This window comes from Acanthisitta chloris, unplaced genomic scaffold (assembly GCF_000695815.1).
Source record: "Acanthisitta chloris isolate BGI_N310 unplaced genomic scaffold, ASM69581v1 scaffold32745, whole genome shotgun sequence".
In the NCBI taxonomy this organism is placed as follows: domain Eukaryota; kingdom Metazoa; phylum Chordata; class Aves; order Passeriformes; family Acanthisittidae; genus Acanthisitta; species Acanthisitta chloris.
Genome location: NW_008672636.1, coordinates 6,268 through 25,854, shown reverse-complemented (window position 1 = coordinate 25,854; position 19,587 = coordinate 6,268). Strand labels below are relative to the sequence as shown.

The following is a 19,587-nucleotide window of genomic DNA, read 5'->3' as shown; positions in this document are numbered from 1 at the left end:
GCTGAACCTCTTGGAGGGAATAAACTCTGCAGGTAGCAAAGAAGAGGGCTCAGGGGGAGGATAGGAGATGCTCTGATTGCTGACATTCATGACTAGTAAAGTTGCCTCCAGTGGAGTGGGGAAGCTGAGAAATGAGATGCCAGATCTGATCTCTAACGTCCGCCGTCAGGGCCATGCCCTCCATGTAAAAACTTTGCAGTCCAAAAGATGTTGTCTTAGACCACTGCTTTTTTTGAAAAATAAAACAGAAAATAATTAGTTAGAAACTGTGCTGAAAGGGGCAAAAAAGCAGAGAACTATCTGCACAGCAATTGTCTTGACCTTCCTATGAAGAGGGACCATGTTATACAACCCAGCAGCAAACTGTAGAGTTGTGCATGGCAATTTGAGCATCTGCTTCTGTGGGAACACAAAGGTCTGTCTTCCTGGAACCTCAACTCTGGTGTCTATACCTGCATCTTTAATGTTGTACCTTTCACAGTTGTGTTTTCCTTCATCTTGTAAATGGCTGGGGGAAAGCAGGGTGTGCAGCCTGGAGCAACTTGCAGAGCGGAGTGCTGCCTGGGGACTCTATGTGACCTCCTCCAAAATTGTCGTTTCCTTTCCTTGTCCATAACACTGGACAAGACAGACCCTGAGATTTCTGTCCCAGATAACTGAGACAAAACAGAGTACCCAGGGTACTTTAGCTGAGAGATGTTTCTTGTATGAGCAACCAGGAGCCAGTCAATATGGGCTGGAAAACGAACCTTTTTCTGTTCACAGACCTCTGATGCTTGACAATGGGATCTCAGCTCCACCAGTGTCCAAGTTCAGCCGGCATTTGTCTACAGACCCTCTCCATGACCCCTATTTCATCCAGTCGGTAGGTTCACACCAGCCTCTGAGCTTTGTGGGGTTGCTTTGGCCAGGGTGGGAAAATGTTTGAAGCAATAATGGAGACAGACTAAGGAGTAAGTAATTTGTCAAGAGTTTGGCAGCAGAGAAGAGGTTTGTGAAGCTGAGTGACATTTATTATATCTCCAGCTCAGGAGGTTTGCATGCACTTGTGCTGCCACGTTCATGTGGGAGGCAAAGGCAGACCCTGCACACCAAACTCTCTGTGGTGCTACCTCAGGTGGTTTGCTTTGAGGGCAGAGAGGAACAATTGTGTCCTAGGAGTAGGTACTATGATCTTTCTGACCAAAGCCAGATTTTTGTAGTCGCTGGGGGATCCTCACCATCACCCTACCCCATCAGAGCAGACACGACACTTGTGTCCTTCAGAGGAAGCTGAGCAGTCTAGGCAAAATATCAGACATGGTAAAACCTCCTGGTAGTTGACACTTCAGTCACAGTCCTTATTTCATGCCTGTGTCTCTGTGTGGTTGCAGGAAAGGTGAGAGAAAATGATAATGTTGCATAGTAGGTAAAAGCTTTCTTGGTTTCTATACAGGGAGAACTCAGGGTCACTGTAAGCAAACTGTAATGATCTCAGATAGGGCCTTAGATTTGTTCTGGGGTTCAGAAGGATAAATCTATATGATTTTTGCTTTCCTCTTAGCCATCAACAGAACCTGCTGCCTGCTTAAACAGCCCTGCAATTGCTGGAGGACCCATCATATCTGATGTTACTGAAGCATCACCATCCAACATAATAAACATGCAATCCCCTCCTGAAAATGACAGGTAAACATGTTTGTGATTAAAAAGTAGGGAGAGTTGGGTATGGACAGGCTTATGCAACTCTCCCCAGGAGATTTTCTGGCTATAATCCCACCAAAGTTTCTGTGTAATTCACAAATCTCTATAGAGATGGTGGGATGGAATACTTCTTCCCACTTTGCCAAGCGGGTCAGATTTTCTGAATTAGAGAGGGGTAATAACAGCATAACTTTCAAAGCAAAGTCCTGAGTTTCATGCTGAGAACTTCCACTCACCTCTTCAAGAAATATTCTATGTTTCTTTCTATTTTGTCCTCAAGACAGGACCTGTCTCAGACTTAGCCAAATAATGAGATACTAACACTTGTTGGGTTTGTTGGGAGAGAGGTAGGAGGTTTCCTTTAGCTTTGATGAAGAAGAAACAGAATCAAATTGTACGTCTTTCTGCTAATGAGAACAGAAATGTAGCATCACAGCAACTTCCGATGTTTGACAACTTTTCTGTGAAAAGGCCCCAGTAACTTAAGAACTGAATGCAGAGCTATTTGAATTCTTATCTCTTCCTGCCACAGACATGCAGTGTATTTAGGGCTAGTAGCAGAATAGCTACAGCTATGTCAGTGGAAAGTAAGTAGGCAGATGAATCATGGAAAGTTTCTCAGTCGTAGAGGCAAAGCAGAAATTGCCTGTAAATCTGCCACATAATTGAAACCACGGCCATAAAATTAGCTAGAAGCATGTAAAGAGCTTCAGATGAAAAAACCCCAGCAACCCTGGAAGCCATTTCTAAAGCAGAAAAACTTTAATATGATGTTCAAGTTAAGTTGCTTATTTCTGCTAATTACTGAGTGCCATCTGGTGGCTTCTGGTCTGTGCTGTGTCTGCACGACTTGAGAACCTGAGCCAGCCCTAATCCATTCCTAAATCGACATGAGCTTCTGGTGAGAGTTTAGGATCCATAAGATGAGAAGGTGATCTGAAAGGAATTCTGAGGAAGGCTCTGTAGTGTCACGTGCCATCCTATATGTGAGAAGCTTGTGGGTTGTCTTGCAGCAAAGCAAGTCTGTGGGTGTTGCATGAAAGTATTTTGTTAGAATGGCTTTTCATGCCCTGTTGAACTATGTGCCTTTATCACTTTGGCTCCAGCTGTGCAGGTTCATAGGTAGCTGTAAAATCTCCTGTAAGTAATACAGAGTAGATTTTTACATGCAAAGTGCTACTAATCAAAACTTCATTGTCATATGTCTGGGAATAATGTAGTGACTCTCCCACTGGAAAAAGACAAAGTCTTTGCCTCCAAACAAATAAAGCATCTGACTGGGCCTACAGATCTTGATAGCTTCTCTTCCAAGTCCTGTAGGGCCACAAGATCCTGACCTGTGTCTTTGGGATCTCTAAATTACTTGCTGGTCCAATTCTTTCCTGCATGGGAAGGTCTTGCTGATCCCATTCCTGTCTCTAGGGTGGAGGCTTCTCTTTTTCAGAGGAACCTCTCTAGCCTAGTGACCCTTTAACCTGTCCCTAACACCCATCTGAGGAATGACCAACCCATGGAAATGTATTTTCCATATTTGCTAAACAATTGAATAGGACAAATTCATTATAGTTATGACTGATGAAGTGACTGAAGATATTCCAGATGAGTGTATTTCTGGAGCTTGTTGAAAAGGTGACTGCTGGTTTCTTTTGCGCATCTGGGGGAATGGAAAAACCTTCTGGGACAGTTTGCTGGGAAGTGGAAGCAAACCCTTGTACCACTGCCCTTCCCAATAGCATGAGGCCTTTGCAGAGCAGATGTTTGTGTGGTGCTAAGTCTTGTCTCTGACCCAGAGAGAAGTGTCTTATGCTGATCAAGGAAGAGCCAGTCAGCCCTGGAGTGAAGCCCAGCGCGGAGCCTGATGTGCCCCTGCCAGGCTGCAGGGCTTGCTCCGAGCCCCCTGTGCTGCCAGTGGCCATGGTTCAGTCTGTTTTGGAAGGCAAAGGGAGCTGTGGTGCAGCCCCACCTGGGACCTCACAACCACCTGAGAGAAGAGGCAGAAGGGCACTGCTGGACAGGTGAGTGGAGCAAGGGAGAGCTGTGGCCCTGCCTCTTCCCATTTGCTGGTGGGGGTGGAGGGTGACTTTGTCACCAAATGCAGCCTGGTGAGCTCCAGCCTGTACCTGTGGCACCTGCTAGAGGACCCTTGAAACCCAGGGGGCAGTTCACAGAGGTGAGGGATCTGTGGATAACTTTCTTGAAGGACCCAGCAGAGGAAGAGCTGTCAGAGGATGTGCATCAGAGCTGTGGGAGCAGGAAGAGGCTTTTTGCAGTGAGAGGGATTTGCCCAAGGTCCAGGTGAAAGCTGGAGCCCAGACCAGCATCCATGTCTGCAGCCTTGCAGGCCACTGGACCATGCTACACTTCTACAGGGAGATTAGCACAGTGTTGTCAGGCTCAGCCACAGGGAAGTCTGAGTGAGCCACTTTTGGAGCTGTGGCTTTTGAGACTGAAATGCCAACAGCATCAGTGTCGTGGGTGAGTGTTCAAAGACCTCACCAGCAGAAGGAAAGCATGGTGCAGCTTGGTGGATGATGTGGAAGTTAACTGCAGTTCATTCTTGATGGCAACTGCAGCAGTGTAAGGAGGACTGGAACGGGGAAACACAAGACACTTAATAGGGTTATCAGAAAAGACTTCATTTTCCTTTAGGTCCTTACAGAGAATCAAATTCCTCCTCCTGGATACTTAAAACAATTTTATTAGAAGAAAAATAGTCCTTTTTAAAAAGACCTGATATAAAAAGAAATTTTTTATAGCTTTTTGGGGGATTAAACACAGCAGGGCCTCACTGTTGATCCTTCAGCTGAACATCTCAAGTAAATGCAGCCTGCAAGTAAAAGTCACTCCTTTAAAAAGCAATAGTTAACAGTAATTCACCAATCTTGGACCACAGAGGATGGCAATGCAGCCTGTTCTGGTTCCAAGTGCCTCTCTAAAAGGATTTTTTCTAAGGAAAGATTTAATTTTCCCAGTCTTGAGGAGATGTGCACAGACTATCCATCCCCAAACCACATGCATCACCCAGGAGTGTAGTCTCACTTGTTTTACCATCAGCTCAGTCCCCTGTGTGCTCTGCTGAGTTCTACCTAGGGGATTAAACCAACATATGACATAAACCCAAGCTCACAGTGGGCTCTTGGTTTTCAAAATGAGATTTAAACATAAACATCCTGTTGGATGTCTGCTCAGTCCTGTTTTCTATATGTGTCTGTGCAAGTTTCCTTCGTGGCAATATTTCCCCTTGTGTTTTCTCAGAACAGATATTTCAGACCCATTGGAGGGCACTGACTGGAGCCTGGAAGGGCTGCAGCTGCTGCTGAGGAGCCAGCAGTATGGGCTGGAGCCTGCCAGCCTCTTGGACGTGAGTGTTGCCAGGGAGGCTGTGTCAGACAGTTGGGAAGTTCACAGTGGTTCTTTGGACTGTAAATCAGACCATGCTGCTTGTTCTTGTGTGGCATTTTGTCTGCCAAATGCTGCCCGTAGAGTCACAGCTCTGTTTCGACCTGCTCATTTAAGAATCATTTCAGATTTAAATGATGCTTTGCTTTACACTTTGAAAATATACATATTTGAACTTCTAGAAGCACAAAACACAGTGTGTTTGATAGAGATGTCAACATGAGACCTTATATATTGGTGTAAAATAGGTTTAATATGACTCTCTAGCTAGTTTGGTAATTGCTTTGTGTGAGTTAGTTTATTTTCTGCATATTCTGCATCTTAGATACTCCTAGATTGTATTTAGTTTTTACCATCTTCCCCTTTGCTTCACATTCGGGGAAGTGTAGCCAAAGTCAAATTCTCTCTCTGCTGATTTGTCTGTCTCAGTTCTCAGATCACCTTTCTCTAGAAATGAATGGTGGATTTTTTTCCTAGGTATATATGCAGAAATAGGAAGGTTTGTTTATTTTTCTGTACATATAGTTATTATATGAAAGGGTTTTACCAATAATCAAATAACTCTGCACGTAAGAACAGAGTCCATGTGTCAAAGATAGGCTCCCTTGAGGGGGTGCTTAAGACACAGCATGTTGTCAGCTTGCATGGATAAACAGGAATGAAAAATCATTTTAAAAATCAATCTTGTTCTCTTCAACTCAGTTCCCAAGTGTCTGTGATTGACTCTGACTTTACAGAAAGCTTTTCTAATGGCTTTCTCTATCACTGACTGTTGGTGTCTGTTTCTTGTTTCTCATTAGGAAATGTTTTCCTGTTACTGACACACTTCTCTCTCTCTGTGCAACTACCGTCACAAGAGTGAGAATGAATCCTAAGATTGTCCCCCAGATCAACAGCTGCTTTTCCCAGATGGCTCACACTTCTCAAACAATCACCATTGTTGCAGCAGTGATCTGCCCTCTGCTAAGGACTTTTGGGAGGCTTTTAAAAACCATATGAATCTGGAAGTGTCCTAGGACCCAAGACCAGCACAAAGGGCTTTGTCTTGCGTGTGCAATGACACACAGAGCTGCTCTGGTTTATGACTGTGGCCCCAGGTGTCTGTGCTGTCCCTCCACTGGCAGGCAGCAGGTGCCCACAGCTCTGCCCAGGCTGTTCTGGCCATGCCATGAGTCAGCACACATGAGCCTTCACCTATAGCTTGGGTTAGTGCAGGGCAGACAGCAGAGGACATGAGTGTCTCAAACCAGCACACCTTTCAGAGCCCTAACTGTATTTTTCTCCCAACAGGTCTTTAATCCCAATTTATCTTTGAGTGAGTGGAATTTGACTGAAATGGAAGCCAGTCTGTCCCCGGTAAGAGATGTGTATTTCTGAGAGATGATAACAGTCAGAGAAACACAGAATGGCCTGGGTTGGAGGTGACCTTAACATTCATCTAGTTTCAACCCCTTGCCACGGACAGGGACACCTTCTACTAGATCAGGTTACTCAAATACTAATGGAACTAAGAAGCAGAGCTCGTGCATAACTGAAGGTTTTATAGCCAGAGGGGACCGTGGGGTAAAATACAGCACATATACATCTCCTAAGAGTAGGCTGAGAGTGTTGTCTTATAGTCTTGACCTGTTTTTCCCACTCATCCAGAGCTTGTTTAGAGACAAAACATGCCTTTATAAAGTGCAGCTGTCCCTGCATTTAGAACAGAGGTTCATAAATGCCTGTACATGAAGAAATGAGGAGGGATTTTTTGGCAGTATTTGTTTGAAATGGACATTGTCACAGACATTTCTGAAGTGCATATGGTGATTTAATAAACAGTGAAGGAAACCATAGACTCACAGAAGCATTTATGCTGAAGTGTGTTTCATGGCTGGGTTCTTTTTACTGCATGATGGAGGGTGAATTTTCAGAGCCCTCACTGGCAGCCAAGTTGGATGAAGACTTGGATGGTTCTGCCGTCTCTACAGATGCACAAGCCAAGTGTAATCTGCTTTAATGAAGTGTGAAAGGTCTCTAAGGCTTCTTCATAGCAGCAACATCCTTTTTAGGTTTTGATTTAATAATTTTGAATTTACCCGGCAATTCCACTTCCTGAGTGTTACGAAGGAGAATGTCTGAAGAGGCAGATAATATCAGCAAATCTTGGAAGCAAGACTTTCCCTTTCAGAAAGGATTGCATGAGAGAAAAGGCCAAGAAGGGAGGCTACAACATTCAATAGTTAAGTCCTCGAGCCCACTGAATTTCCCAGCAGCTGGTGCTGTCTGCCCTTAGGCTGCTTGTCCTGCAGAAAGTCATGAGCACAGAGAAGCCTGGAAGCAACCCCCGGAACAGCTCCATGCCTAGAGCACTCTGCAAGCAAAAGCTGGTTTTACTTTAAAGACAGTCATAGGCAAATGGAATGAAAATCCCTTTCCAGGCTAACAGAGGACTGTGAGTTTGCTTTGTATGGCAGCTGGGCAGGAACAGCCACAGTGACACCAGCCTGGCTGCCTGTCATGAGATTCACACCATATTAGCCAGTGATAAATAGGGTATTGCACCTCCCTTAACCTTCTCCATCAGGCAGATCTGCCCTTGAGCACATGGTTTTGGCTGTTTTAGCAAAGTGCAGACAAGTCTGGGAGGACAGGCAGGGCAGGAAGGATGGCTTGCATTACTGGTGGGTGTTGTGCAGCATGATGAAGCACTGATGTCCAGAAATGGCCTAGTTCTAACAAGCTCCCCTGTCTTTGTATAATTGTACATTGTAGTTTATATTTTTGCATCAAGATGCAGCGACTCACAGTGGATCTGGAGAAGAATGCAACTGAGCTGCCCTCGAAAGTGTTCAACCCTCCGTTTAACAACACCTGCCCAGGTAGGAGCAGCAGCAGCTCTGCAGACTTGGCATTGGGGATGTCATTAAGGTGTTGCAGATGTCAGCAGCTGGACACCATGTCCAGCACTGACTGTTTGCCATTTGAGGGAACAAACCACGTTTGTTAGTTTATTTCCCTGTCAGTCATCAATGTTTCCACAGCAGCTGCTAAGCTAGTTACTGAGCACTGGGATAGTATGGAGGATGAGCTGAGGTTCAATGGAATTGGACTACCTCTGTCTCTGCATGGGCCCTCATCATGTTTGTTGATGTCTCCACTGTTTTCTCTGCCTGTTCATTGCCACCTGAGAGCAATGTGGTGATCTAAGTGGGTCGGGCTGGTAAGAGATGTGCAGGCCCTGGGTTTCCTCTGGCTCCTGCTGCAGAGGAGGTGCCCCAGTAGCTGCTAGCAGCCAGAGGCAAAGTTCTGTTTCTCCAAACCTTTTAGCAGACCTCAAGGGAACTCTCCAGCTGATCTTCTCCCACTTGCTGACACATAACGTGTGTCCTTGACCTTAAATATTAATCTAGAAGTGTTTTCCTGGTCATGGAATAGTGATATATGATTATTTTCATGCATATTCATCTGGGAAAGACCTGAAAGAGAATCTTTTGTGAGCCCTAGTTTGGTGCTGTAGCCACCTGAGCCCACCCCAGAGTTTTGACTTACTGCATGTTGTTCAAGGACTTTCAGCCTCAGCATCTTGCATGAGCATCTCACAGGCATTAAAAGCCCAGTTACACTGGAGAGAGTCCTTGAGCATCCTGTTTGCAAAGCCTCTCTGGTCCATGCAGTGCTGTGATGCTGGAATAATGGGACAATTGACAGATCTCCTTTCTCAAAGAGGAGGAAGAACAGACAGTTCTTGAGTGAAGGAGAAAGCTGCTCTCATCCACTTCTTACTGTCTCCAACCATTTACTCATCCCCCTTTCACTTCTTACAAGGCATTTCAGCACTCAGGCAGATCCCAGCCTGGTGACCTGCAGAGATTCCCATTGATTTTAATGGGCTTTTGAGTGAGTCCAAGTTTAACTCAAGTGTTTCCAAGCAATTTTGGCCTGGACTGAGCTCCTCACCTCCTGTTGCAGTGGGGACTTGTCACTTTTCAGTTCTACCTATGTAAATTGGGGTAACTTACCCTCCAGAAGCTGAGTTTTCTCCTGTCCATTTGCCTTCCTAGGGAAAGCTGCCATTCTTGAAAGCACCCAGCAGTTCCTCATGGATCGTCAGTCCATCTTTGGGAACGACCTCATCAGCTTGCCTGAAAGTTCATCTCTCTATGTTCCATCTGAAAATATGGCTCCCTACATGTCCTCTGTGGGTGTCCAAGGGGATATCCCTCTAAACCTGAGCTCTTCAATGGACAACAGCCAGTGATTTAGCTTCCAGGGAACAACATCTCCTCCCACCCATCCAAGCATCCACAGGTTTGAATGTAAAGAAACACAAGTGACTCAGAAACCCACGAGAGAGTTTCTTTTTGTGCCCTTTTTTGGGGAGTAGATGGAAAAGGTCAGTAGCTGTTGCATTCCCCTCCCTGCACCTGGATTTCAGTGTTTTTTAAAACAAAATACTGCTTCTGGTGCTTACTCCTGGGGGAGTGAGACCTTGGCAGGATATTTTTTCTTGAAAATGCTTTTAGAAATTTCAAATCTTCTAATAAAATTTAAGTGAAGAGTAGCTTGAAAGTCCATCTGGGACTTCATAAAATAGTGATCCTGACTAGTGTCTGCAACAGCAAACTGTTGGATTTTATTAGGGCCGCACAGATTAGCTAAGGTGCCTGACCCTTCTTGATGCTGTTTTTTAAATAGGAAAATAGTTCTGCATGCCAGTCCAATGCTCTAAAATAATTTTTTTATCTGTTTTCTGAGTTTGATGGGATGCACCTGTGCCTCTCCCTTATCCTCCTGAGTAGGAAAAGGATGATCTCTGGGGGTGTGCTGAATATCATTTTCTGAGTGACACCTCCAAAAATGTGTCTCTGGCTCTTAGGGGAGTTACAGAACATCACAGGCCACAAAACATCCCGTGCTGAATTGAGAGCGTTTGTTGTTTGGGATTTGGTTTGCCCCCAATTTATTTTCTCTTACGTAAGGGCAGGGCACTCCATACTTAATGAAAAAGGGATAGACTCTTCTGCATACATGATTTTCCATGTGCAGAGAGGATTGAGGGAGCACACTCTGGGTTTTGGTGCTGGCTAAGTATTCCATGTCCAGTCCAATGTTTTCTTTCTTTTTCCTTGGCCTTGACCTGTTCTATTTCCCCTGAAGATGTGCCTGTTGTTTTATTGATGTATAAAATCTGATTAAACAGTTGAATTGATTGAATCCCCTTTTTAGAAGGACTCTCAGCTGCTCAGTGTAGGAGAGAGGCAGAAGAGTTAGTCCACCATGTCCCACAAACCTTTCTTCTGTCCTTTGTGCACCTGAGACCAGCCTCAAAGGTTGAACTAATCTTCCCCTTCCATGTGGTTTCTGACAACTGAGTTTCTCAACAAAGCAGAGCTTTGTTTTTTATGCTGTAGTTCTAATGAGAACGTATTATTTATCTCAATATCCTCTGAGTTGCTTTTCCTTAGGAAAGCTACCCAAATGCAGTAGGACAGACCCAGGAAATTCAATTAACTCAGGCCTCCTAAGGGCTTAGACAGGGAGGTGTAAGCTGTGCCAGTATCGTTTTGAAGAAATGCTCTGCCCATTTTCATTGCCATGACAATTCTTGGTTATAAACTGTATTTCTGATCATCCTGGTCAAGCAGCAACCACCCCAAAAGGTAGTCAATCAGATGAGTGCAGGCTCAAAATCTCAATAAGATGAGCATGTTTGAAATGGACCTTCCTGTCACAGCCCTTTCCTCCATCCATTTTATCACTATGTGAACAGATGTGTTAGTTCAGAAACATTCACTTTTGAGCACATTTTTCCCCATCTGATTCCCATGTGCTGGGAGCTCTGTCACCACCTTGGTGGTGCAATCTGTGCAGGGGCAAGGTTGTGAGAGCTTCTGAATGCATCCCAGCCACTGTTTTTGTGTTCAGGACTAAGGGAAAACTCTGGCAGCCCCCATTGGCCTGGTATTTAGATGACGTGCTTGAGTGTATCCTGGAGAAGATTTTTCTTTTTGACAGATTTGTGCTTAGAAAGTTCACCTAGATCAGCCCATTTGCCACTCTATTTTGCCATTTCCAGCGATGGAAAGTTGAGTTGCACTCTGTTTACTTCTTTTCTCATAGATAATTGAAAACTGTCCGGTGTCTCCCGACACCCGACAGTGTATGTTCAAGATTTACATCCTTCTCTGAACTTACACACACTAGGCTGCTGTCATGTTAACACTGAATGTATTGATCCAACAAGGTATTTAAGCACATGCTTAACTTCAAGCTCCTGAATAGCTTTCCCAAATTTTTATGAAGCCTGTCACATGCTTGAGGTTAGGCGTTCGCTTCAGTGTCTTACTGGATTGTCTAGTTGGGGTTGAGAAATGAACCATCTTAGGAGAGCTGTCTGTGAGCAGGCTCAGGTGCAGCTTGGCCAAGGCACCTGACACCATCTCAGGCTGCAGTGTGTTTGACAGCACAAGCTGCAGCCTGTGCTCATGGTGAGCAGCTTCTTGGGATGGTTCTTGGAGTTTTCTTTAGGCTTTTTGCTCTACTATAAACATGAGATTGGAGCTTGATGGTGAGAGAGGAACCTCCAGAAGAGAATTCAGGAGCCACTCCTGTGCAGAAGGAAACTTGTGTTCCTCAGCTTTTTACATTGTTAATTTTACTTGAAGGTGATGTGCTGAGACTGCGTTTTTTGCACTATGCTGTACATTTGTAAAGTTTTACAGAAAACACTAATTAAACATGTTTCCTTTTTCTCATTTAGTCCTGCTTTGGCATTTCTCTCACTCCTTTCGTCTGCCCCTTACTCCTTTTCTCCTTTGCTAGTCCTCACCAACAAGTGAGAATCACTTCTAAGTGAGGAGATTGACCTGAGGGCATGCAGGGCCTGCTGGTGGGTTGTGGTTGCTGTGTGAACACACAGGAGCTGGAGAGATCTTGCATGTGAAATGTGTTCAGAAAGCTGCTGACTTCTGATTCCTCCAGACTAAGATGCTGGTCAGGGTGGGTACATCTGGTAAAATCAGGGTCAGACTAAAACAATCTATAATTCTTGAAACTTGCATTTTTTCCCCCCATTTATCCTATTTTTTTGTTTTGCTTTGGGTGATAATAGAGCTCAAACATCACACTTGGAATGATTTTTTAAAATCTTTTGTTTATAAACGTAATATGGTCCTTCTTGCTTGTTTTTAGTGTGATAAGAGAGTACGAGGATAGGCACTAAACACAGCATGGAAAAATGCATAGCCCAAAGCCCTCAAAGAAGTCCTTTTCCAGCTTTCTGTTGGAAAAGGTAGCAGCAATTTCCTAGGATGGAGCTCACATGGGTTGCTGGCAGCATTTGCAGTTTTCTGAAGAGCAGATTCCTGTCTGGTGCTTTCAGAGAAGCCTGTTCTCCACAGGCCCTTGGCTCACCCTTCTGCCCTGTCCTGAAGGCCAAGGATTTTACCAGCATGTTTTAAATCATGAAAGGTGGAAAACTGCTGAAATTTAAATCAATTGTGTTCTTCTCTGAGGGCTTTGACAATTCCTTTGTGTTACAGTCAGGTCTGGTTCTCTTGCCACCAGATGGCACCTAGGCCCACTTAATTCCCAACAAGCCCAGAGTAACATTTTGTTTCTTTCCATGTGCATGTCTACAAGGCCTATTCAATTCTAGGTATTACAAATTATTAGCTATTTATAGAAACATGAAGTAAGTCATTCACCTAAATCTGGGTGTGGCTTAATGAAGTGAGGTCACTTTGAGCTTAGCCTGTTCCACTGTTGTGATTGTTCTTTATATCACAAAAAGAAGGTCAGCCCTTGACTATGAGGCCAACTGTGCCACATTGTGCCTGAGCACTGAGCAGTCATTGTTTACTGACTAGCAGAGCTGCTGCTGTGTTAGGAAAATGAGAACCAGCACTGCTCCAGCAGAACTGGCCAAGAGTTGTTTCTCCCAATTCCCTTTCTGCAGTGTGGCAGAGGAAGCACAGCTCTCACACCATCTCCACTTCCTTGAGTTTTATTCTCTAGCTCAGAAGGAGGAGAAAGAAAGGAAAATAAAAGGGAAGAGAAGAAGTGAGAACCTGGTGGAGGCTTTGCTGCTGTTATTTGCCATTCCACTTTGGCACAAGACTACCACTGTGATGTAAGGGAGATGCCAATAGAAGAAGAATCCCATTGACTGGCTTTAGCTGGTTATTTTTTGATTATATTTGAAGTCCAGAGAGACATCTCACAATGAAAAACAGTCACAGCAGCAGATATTAGTGTATGCTTCATCACAGATTGATCTAAAAGGCAAACCCAGATTTTCCATGTATGAATGTTATTTCTGCATCTGTTTTGGCATAATGAGTTAAAATACAAAATAACAAGCTAAAATATATGTGGTTACAAGTAGAATCTTTATTTAGTTCAAATGACAGACATGTTACATTTTGCATTGAAACTACATCTGTGATGAAATGCTAAGCTGTAAACATTTAACTAAGTGATTTCTAGAAGGATGCAAAGGCACAAATAACACAAGAGTGGAATTTAACCCCAAAACTGCAGTGCCCTCACTTTCAAAGAAGTGAATGCTGCCAGCTGCCCTGAGGAGCCTGGAGCCAAGGGCAGTGGGTTTTTATCACAGTGACTTTTAACTAACATCACAATCAGTTTTACCTAACAGTCCCATTGCCAAGCTCCATGGTTTGGGAAGAACTCCCTGCAGTCAGCCAGGTGCTGTGCTCCAGATTTGGTCTGTTTTTTTTCAGGGTGATGAATTCAATCCACCCTCACTGTCCTTGTAACCTTGTGCTTTGTGAGGACATCCTTCCCCCTCAGCCAGGTGCAGAGAGCTCACGAGCAGGGAAGACACAAAACACTCAATATGAGATGCTGCAAAAGCCTTCAAACTTTATTTTTGGCCAGGGTTCTTTTATACACTTTTCCATAATGTGTGCCTGTTTGTCAAATTCTGATTGGTTAACAGACTACAACAATGTTGGCCTGCTTCTCCCAGGAGTACTCCCTTCTGCCTCTATTTTTAGCCACAGCTTGTTTTGCTCATCCTAATGCTGCATCAAGGTGGCCGCGTCCTTGTCTCTGGTTGCTGTTTCCCACCTTTACTGCTCCTGTTTGGGATGGTGGGTGTCTCCCTGCTGACACAGCACCTCCATAGAAGTATGTCCTTGATCTGTTAGCCATTCTCCAACAGCCAGGACCTGTGCTTCTCCATCACTGCCATTCCCTGCTAAAAGCACAAAGGCAAAAGGGAAATGAAACTCACTGGTGGTCTGAGAAAACAAACATAGAGCCCAATGTTTTAAAACCATTTAAATGAAACTTGGCAAGAAATCCCGTGTAGAAAAAAAGAGAAAACAATATTTTAATTCTTAATTTATTAGGATTCCCACATAAAAAAAAGGAAAAGGTGATTGTAACTAACGACCTTCAGCAAGGAGCTGAACAGATCCTTACTTTTGGTGTGTATGTGCCACCCACATTTTTTTCTGTGAGTAATAATGTCACTGTAATCTTACCATCCTCTTCCCAGGGGCTTGGGTCATCTGGTTGGTGGCAGACTGGTGACAACAGTAGATGGTCCTTGGGCTCAGGGACTACCTCTTGTATCAAGGGTTTTGAGGGGACTCCTTGCTTATCTTTGATCTCCAGGTATCTTTCTGAATTAGCAGGCTCTATAAAGAAGCTTTCAAGAAAGGGCCTTAAGTGCTCCTTTTCATGCTCTGTAGGACTCCTACACACATTTGAAAAAATTGCTGTTGGAACTTCTACTGAATCCTCAAACAAGCTCGTATTGTTTTCCTCTAACGCAGAATCGCAGTCATTTGTCACTTCGGAAATTATTTCAATCTTTGGGCGACAGTCCTGCTGTAAAGGTAGAAAATGTAGTTGAGAATGTGTTATTCTTAGATGTAACAGCTAAAGGATGGGTAAGTATCTCTTGGATACATGTAACAGTTGTCAGCTTTGAAGTGCTGTTCTCTTAAAATGTATGGGAGATGTGCTTCACCCATAGCTCTGCTGCTTTGTGGATGAATGGATGGAACTGACCATAAACTAGTAACAGTTCATAAAAAGACCTATTTCAGCAACTCAGCAATGTGTGGGCTCTATTCTATTACCTCACTCCAGAGGGACCTTGCTAATCTGTGTCTGTCTTCAGCTGAAAATGGAGCAGCACTCAGATTGTGACAGCTGCTAACACATGCTCCTCCACTAATCCTCTCTGTTTCCTTCCCTTGCTTCCTTTTAATTGGTGGCTTTGTTGGCCAAGACATTTTGCAACTCTGTTATCCAAAACACCAACTGAATTCCATGCCTGACACTGACTAGGAAAAGTTGGGATTATCTTGAAGAGACATGTAAGAACATATACTGTTCCAACCTCTTGTCTTCAGCAAGATCAGTATAGTTCCACAATCAGCAGGAGAGTCAAAGCTGTGTTGTTTGGTTTTTTCTCCTCTGTTTCTGTTTCTAGGCTTTTGCCTAAAAGATCAGTTTGGGCACAGCGCAACACTAAGGTGGACAAGGACTAGCCTGCACTGGTGCAGAGGAGTTTGTCTCTCTGTGTTTTAAGTTGAAAAGTCAGACTTTATTCAGCAGCAATTTGTTTTGTCTGTTCAGCCCTTTGCACCATATTAGTACTGGTAAAGTATATTTTAAGAGTAATTTCATTACAACACTACATACTACTTAAGAAATTAAACGTATGTAACTGCTGCATTCTTGATCTTAGGTTTTCGTTCTCCTCTTTTTGCTACACAGTAATATAAAAAATCAAATGTAAAGAAAAGATTTACAAGGGGAGATGATCTGCTGCAACATCCATTTTAGTTTAATAAATGCATGACTGATTGCATCTCCCAAACCAGCATTTCACAGCTTAGACTACCCTCCTTTTGAAACATATCTGTAAATGTGTTCAGAGAAGCTTCATTACTGCAATGAACAAAAATGTTACCTTTTGAACAAAGATTTCCTTGTCTGGGGGAAATCCATTTACATCTACATCTTCTAAATCAGGCAGTTCCTGAAAACAATCACAGGTCATTAATCAGTGGGAAAAGCTACTGTACCCATGAAATATGACATCTTTGGCTCATTGGAAATTTTTACAGCAATGCTTATCAGGGTGTGAGGCCACAGCCAGCAGAACTGCACTGCCATCCTCTCACAGGTGACAGTTTTCTTTGTTAAGCACATGTGGGAGTAGGAAAACCCACCTCTCTCCAGAAACAGCAAACAGGAAGGTAATAGCCCTAATGTCAGACTGTGCTGTTTTTGTGTCATTATGAAGTAAAAAAGGATAAAGAGCAAGACATCAGCAGGATTTTAAAAGCCCACATGATTTATATCTATTAGCTGTTTCTTATCTATTCAATGGACTTAATCCCAACTGCAACCCATCATTATGGGTAAGAGACAAATCCAGACCTGAGTGTACCTGGAATTGCTTATCAGTAAACTCTGTTAGCCTAAATACATGTAATAAACCAATGTTTTACTGTGAATGCCTCATAACTAAGCCTATAGAGCTGCAAGCTTGCCAAGAACAGTTTTTCCTCAGACAGGTTCAATAATTTCAGCTTTCCACTAGAAAATATTATCTCAGACAACTATCATTTACTGACAGGAAAGCAAAAATAGAAGGTGGGAATGCAAAATCACAGGTAGAAACGTATATTTTTGCCAATTTTTTAGTGAAGGTCAATATTGGCATAAGCATCTCCTTTTGGTTTTAGTTGTTTTCAGCACTTAATGATTTTGTAGCAAACTGCTTGGCTTGGTAGCATCAGGTACTGTCTTGTGTGGTGAAGGTTATTACAGAATTAAAATCAGGAAAGGAAATTTCTGCTTCCTGATATTGTTGTAGCTAGTGCAGCATGCCCTAAAGTCACATGGTTCTATAAAAACAGCATTAAATACATACAAATCAAGACCTGAGACCAATGGTAGTGGGTGAATTTGATGTCAATAGGGAGAGGAAATAGCTGTTAGTCTTGTTTCAATCAGCAGGGTGCATTTGCAGATCAAACTAAAACCACTTACTAAAAGTTATCCTGGTTTAGGTATGTGCAATGTGGTTCAAACACTGCCAAGGCATGTGCAGCAGCATGAGCTTGTTTCTGCTTGACAAAGGGATGTCACAACCACTGCCTTACATATCCTCCTCCTCTCTTCTCCCTTATATTACTGCTGAGCCCTCTACTGACTCAGGATAGGACTAAAGGCAATGGTGCTGGTCCAGAGCTTCTCACCCCAGGCATCTTCCCAGCCATTCCCTGCTATGTCAGCACTGAGACTCTTTGGAAAATCAGCAATAGTGTAAGTACTGGAGGTTCTTGGGAGAAGCTCTTTCTATTACTAAACGTCGCTGGAGAACAAAGTAGCACAGAACACTGAAATGTGTATTAGTATGTGATTTGGGTTTGGTTTTTCTTCTGTAGAATTAAAGCAGTCACAGTTTTTTATGTGTCAAAAGAAACCCCATGCATGTGTGCTGAGGAGTTCCTTTTACACTGCATTCAAGTGTGTGCACAGGAGTTTGCTATGGATCATGAAGGGAAAACCAAATACTGAATCAGTGAGATCTTCACATTCTGGGCACCTGCTCTATCAGTATGTATCTCAAGCCTTAATGTCAGGCTTATTTTAAAGCCTTATTTTTATTTAAAGCCTTATTTTATTTAAAAAGCAAGATCTGTTTTTAAAAGTAATGTTGCATGTACTTTGAGTTGCTGCCAGCTCTCTCCATTGTCTTTTTAAAACCTGTTATTAAAAACAGCCAAACAGGAGGAGGCTGCAGCAAACCTCAATTTAAGCAGTGGGTTGAGCCCTTTGATAACAGCATGGAATTTTTCTGGGAAACTAAGAGCATAGCAAGGATACAAGTGACTTTTCTGCCAGCAGTCAACAATGGCAGTATAAGGTATCAAAGAGTATATTAAGTGCCCTGGGAAATCATAACCTCTGAAGTTTGTTATTGCTGGTTATGTCATAGTCTGACACTGTCAGGTTAGCAGCAGTGTCCTAATTAGGGCAAGTTGAACAGTTCTCCTTTGAAGTGAGGTTGTATTTTTCAGTTGTATCCATGTCCTCCTCGTGGTTAAACGTGGTGGTGTCCACGTCCCAGTTAAATGTGGCTAAACAGGTTTAAATGCTGCATCATCAGAGAGCAAACTTAGATAACAGAAGACCATATGACAAATGTCAATCACTTATTATATACACATATATATGCACATTTTGCTTTTCTTGGAAATAGACATCACAGTCCTAACTTGAGGATTAATTTGTAATATCTAATGCTGTCAGGTAACCCTTACGATGATGGAGTTGCTATTTCTTCCTTATGCTTTTTCTGCAACAGTTGACATTTTCAACTGCATATTTCATTTGAGTTTTGCTTAAAAGGACACAGGTATCCATCAGATTTTTTGTGCTGTGATTTTTCAAATGAGAGCCCTCATTAGCTTCTCCAGAGAAACCACAGAGGTAGAGGGTCAAATTCAGGTGATTTATAGGACAAAAAATTTAGGACAAAATAAACTTTGGAAGCAGTGGTGAATTCTTTATATCTGCTATAGTGGAGGGAAAGAATCCCCCTGCAACTTTACTTTTGGGTTTTTTTTCTTTCTTTCCTTTTACTTTTCTGGTAATAGACCTTTCTTTAAAACCTGGTCACACAGCTTTATTGGCCAGGATGTTACAAGAATTAACTTGCAGAAGACAACACCCACATGTGAACTCAAAATCTGAATCCAGTACATACATCAAGATAAAGTTTCTCCAGTGTCTCCAGTCTTAACTGTTCAATTCCAGCATATTCATCCTGTTCAGGAAGCATGGCCTTGTCAGTAGCTGCCTCCTCTCTTGGCAGAGCTGAAGAGTAAACAATAGTCAGTTGCGGGGAACTAACTGAATTCTAACTAAATTCTAACTAAATTCTATATTGCAACAGCAAGCACTGCAAAACCAAACTGCTGGGGACCTGACTGCCATTGCAGACTTCACAGCTGAATCCAGCACTTTGTCCTTCCAATCATATTCTTGGTCTTTCTTGGTTTGTATGAATTAATATCTGCATTTTGCAATAAGGTATTACCAAATCTATGAAAGCATTATTCCACGCATGAAGGCACAAAACCACCTCCACAGTGATCACCAGCCTCTGCTGGCAGACAGACCGTGCAGTTTATGTAGGAGCAAGGGAAGTTTGTAAGCTCTCCTGTCCTGTCACTAAACCTGGCATGTTTGAGGAGTGGAGTTCCACCTTTATGTAGCAGAATTTGCAGGTTAAGCCCACAAATTTTTATTTATTGTATTTAAAGAATATTTTATCCAGTATTTATTTTCATCTAGTCACTGTGGAAATCTAATGGGATGTTCTTATCTATGAATGAGTTGGTTTGAGCCATGGCAGAGGTGGTGATACCCTGAGACAGAGTTTGGCTCATCATCTCTGCATCCTCAGTTTGGTTTGGTTCTTAACTGTGTACATTACCATCTGTCTTCTCGTTGACATTTGGG

General features: G+C 43.1%; 2 protein-coding genes across 2 annotated transcripts in view; one reads left to right on the top strand and one right to left on the bottom strand.

Annotated features, from left to right (window-relative positions):
• Positions 1-9,322, top strand: part of HSF4 (heat shock transcription factor 4) — a 20,410-nt gene extending 11,088 nt beyond the window's left edge. Inside the window, exons 7-13 of the mRNA XM_009074601.1 lie at positions 766-865; positions 1,544-1,668; positions 3,474-3,698; positions 4,939-5,044; positions 6,373-6,438; positions 7,856-7,943; positions 9,126-9,322. Of these exons, the coding sequence (XP_009072849.1) occupies positions 766-865; positions 1,544-1,668; positions 3,474-3,698; positions 4,939-5,044; positions 6,373-6,438; positions 7,856-7,943; positions 9,126-9,322 (907 nt within the window). The remainder of the gene's footprint in view (positions 1-765; positions 866-1,543; positions 1,669-3,473; positions 3,699-4,938; positions 5,045-6,372; positions 6,439-7,855; positions 7,944-9,125) is intronic.
• A 4,837-nt stretch (positions 9,323-14,159) lies between these two features.
• Positions 14,160-19,587, bottom strand: part of DNAAF1 (dynein, axonemal, assembly factor 1) — an 11,305-nt gene continuing 5,877 nt past the window's right edge. Inside the window, exons 8-11 of the mRNA XM_009074603.1 lie at positions 18,830-18,939; positions 16,019-16,087; positions 14,556-14,925; positions 14,160-14,287 (exon numbers count right to left, since the gene is read on the bottom strand). Of these exons, the coding sequence (XP_009072851.1) occupies positions 14,160-14,287; positions 14,556-14,925; positions 16,019-16,087; positions 18,830-18,939 (677 nt within the window). The remainder of the gene's footprint in view (positions 14,288-14,555; positions 14,926-16,018; positions 16,088-18,829; positions 18,940-19,587) is intronic.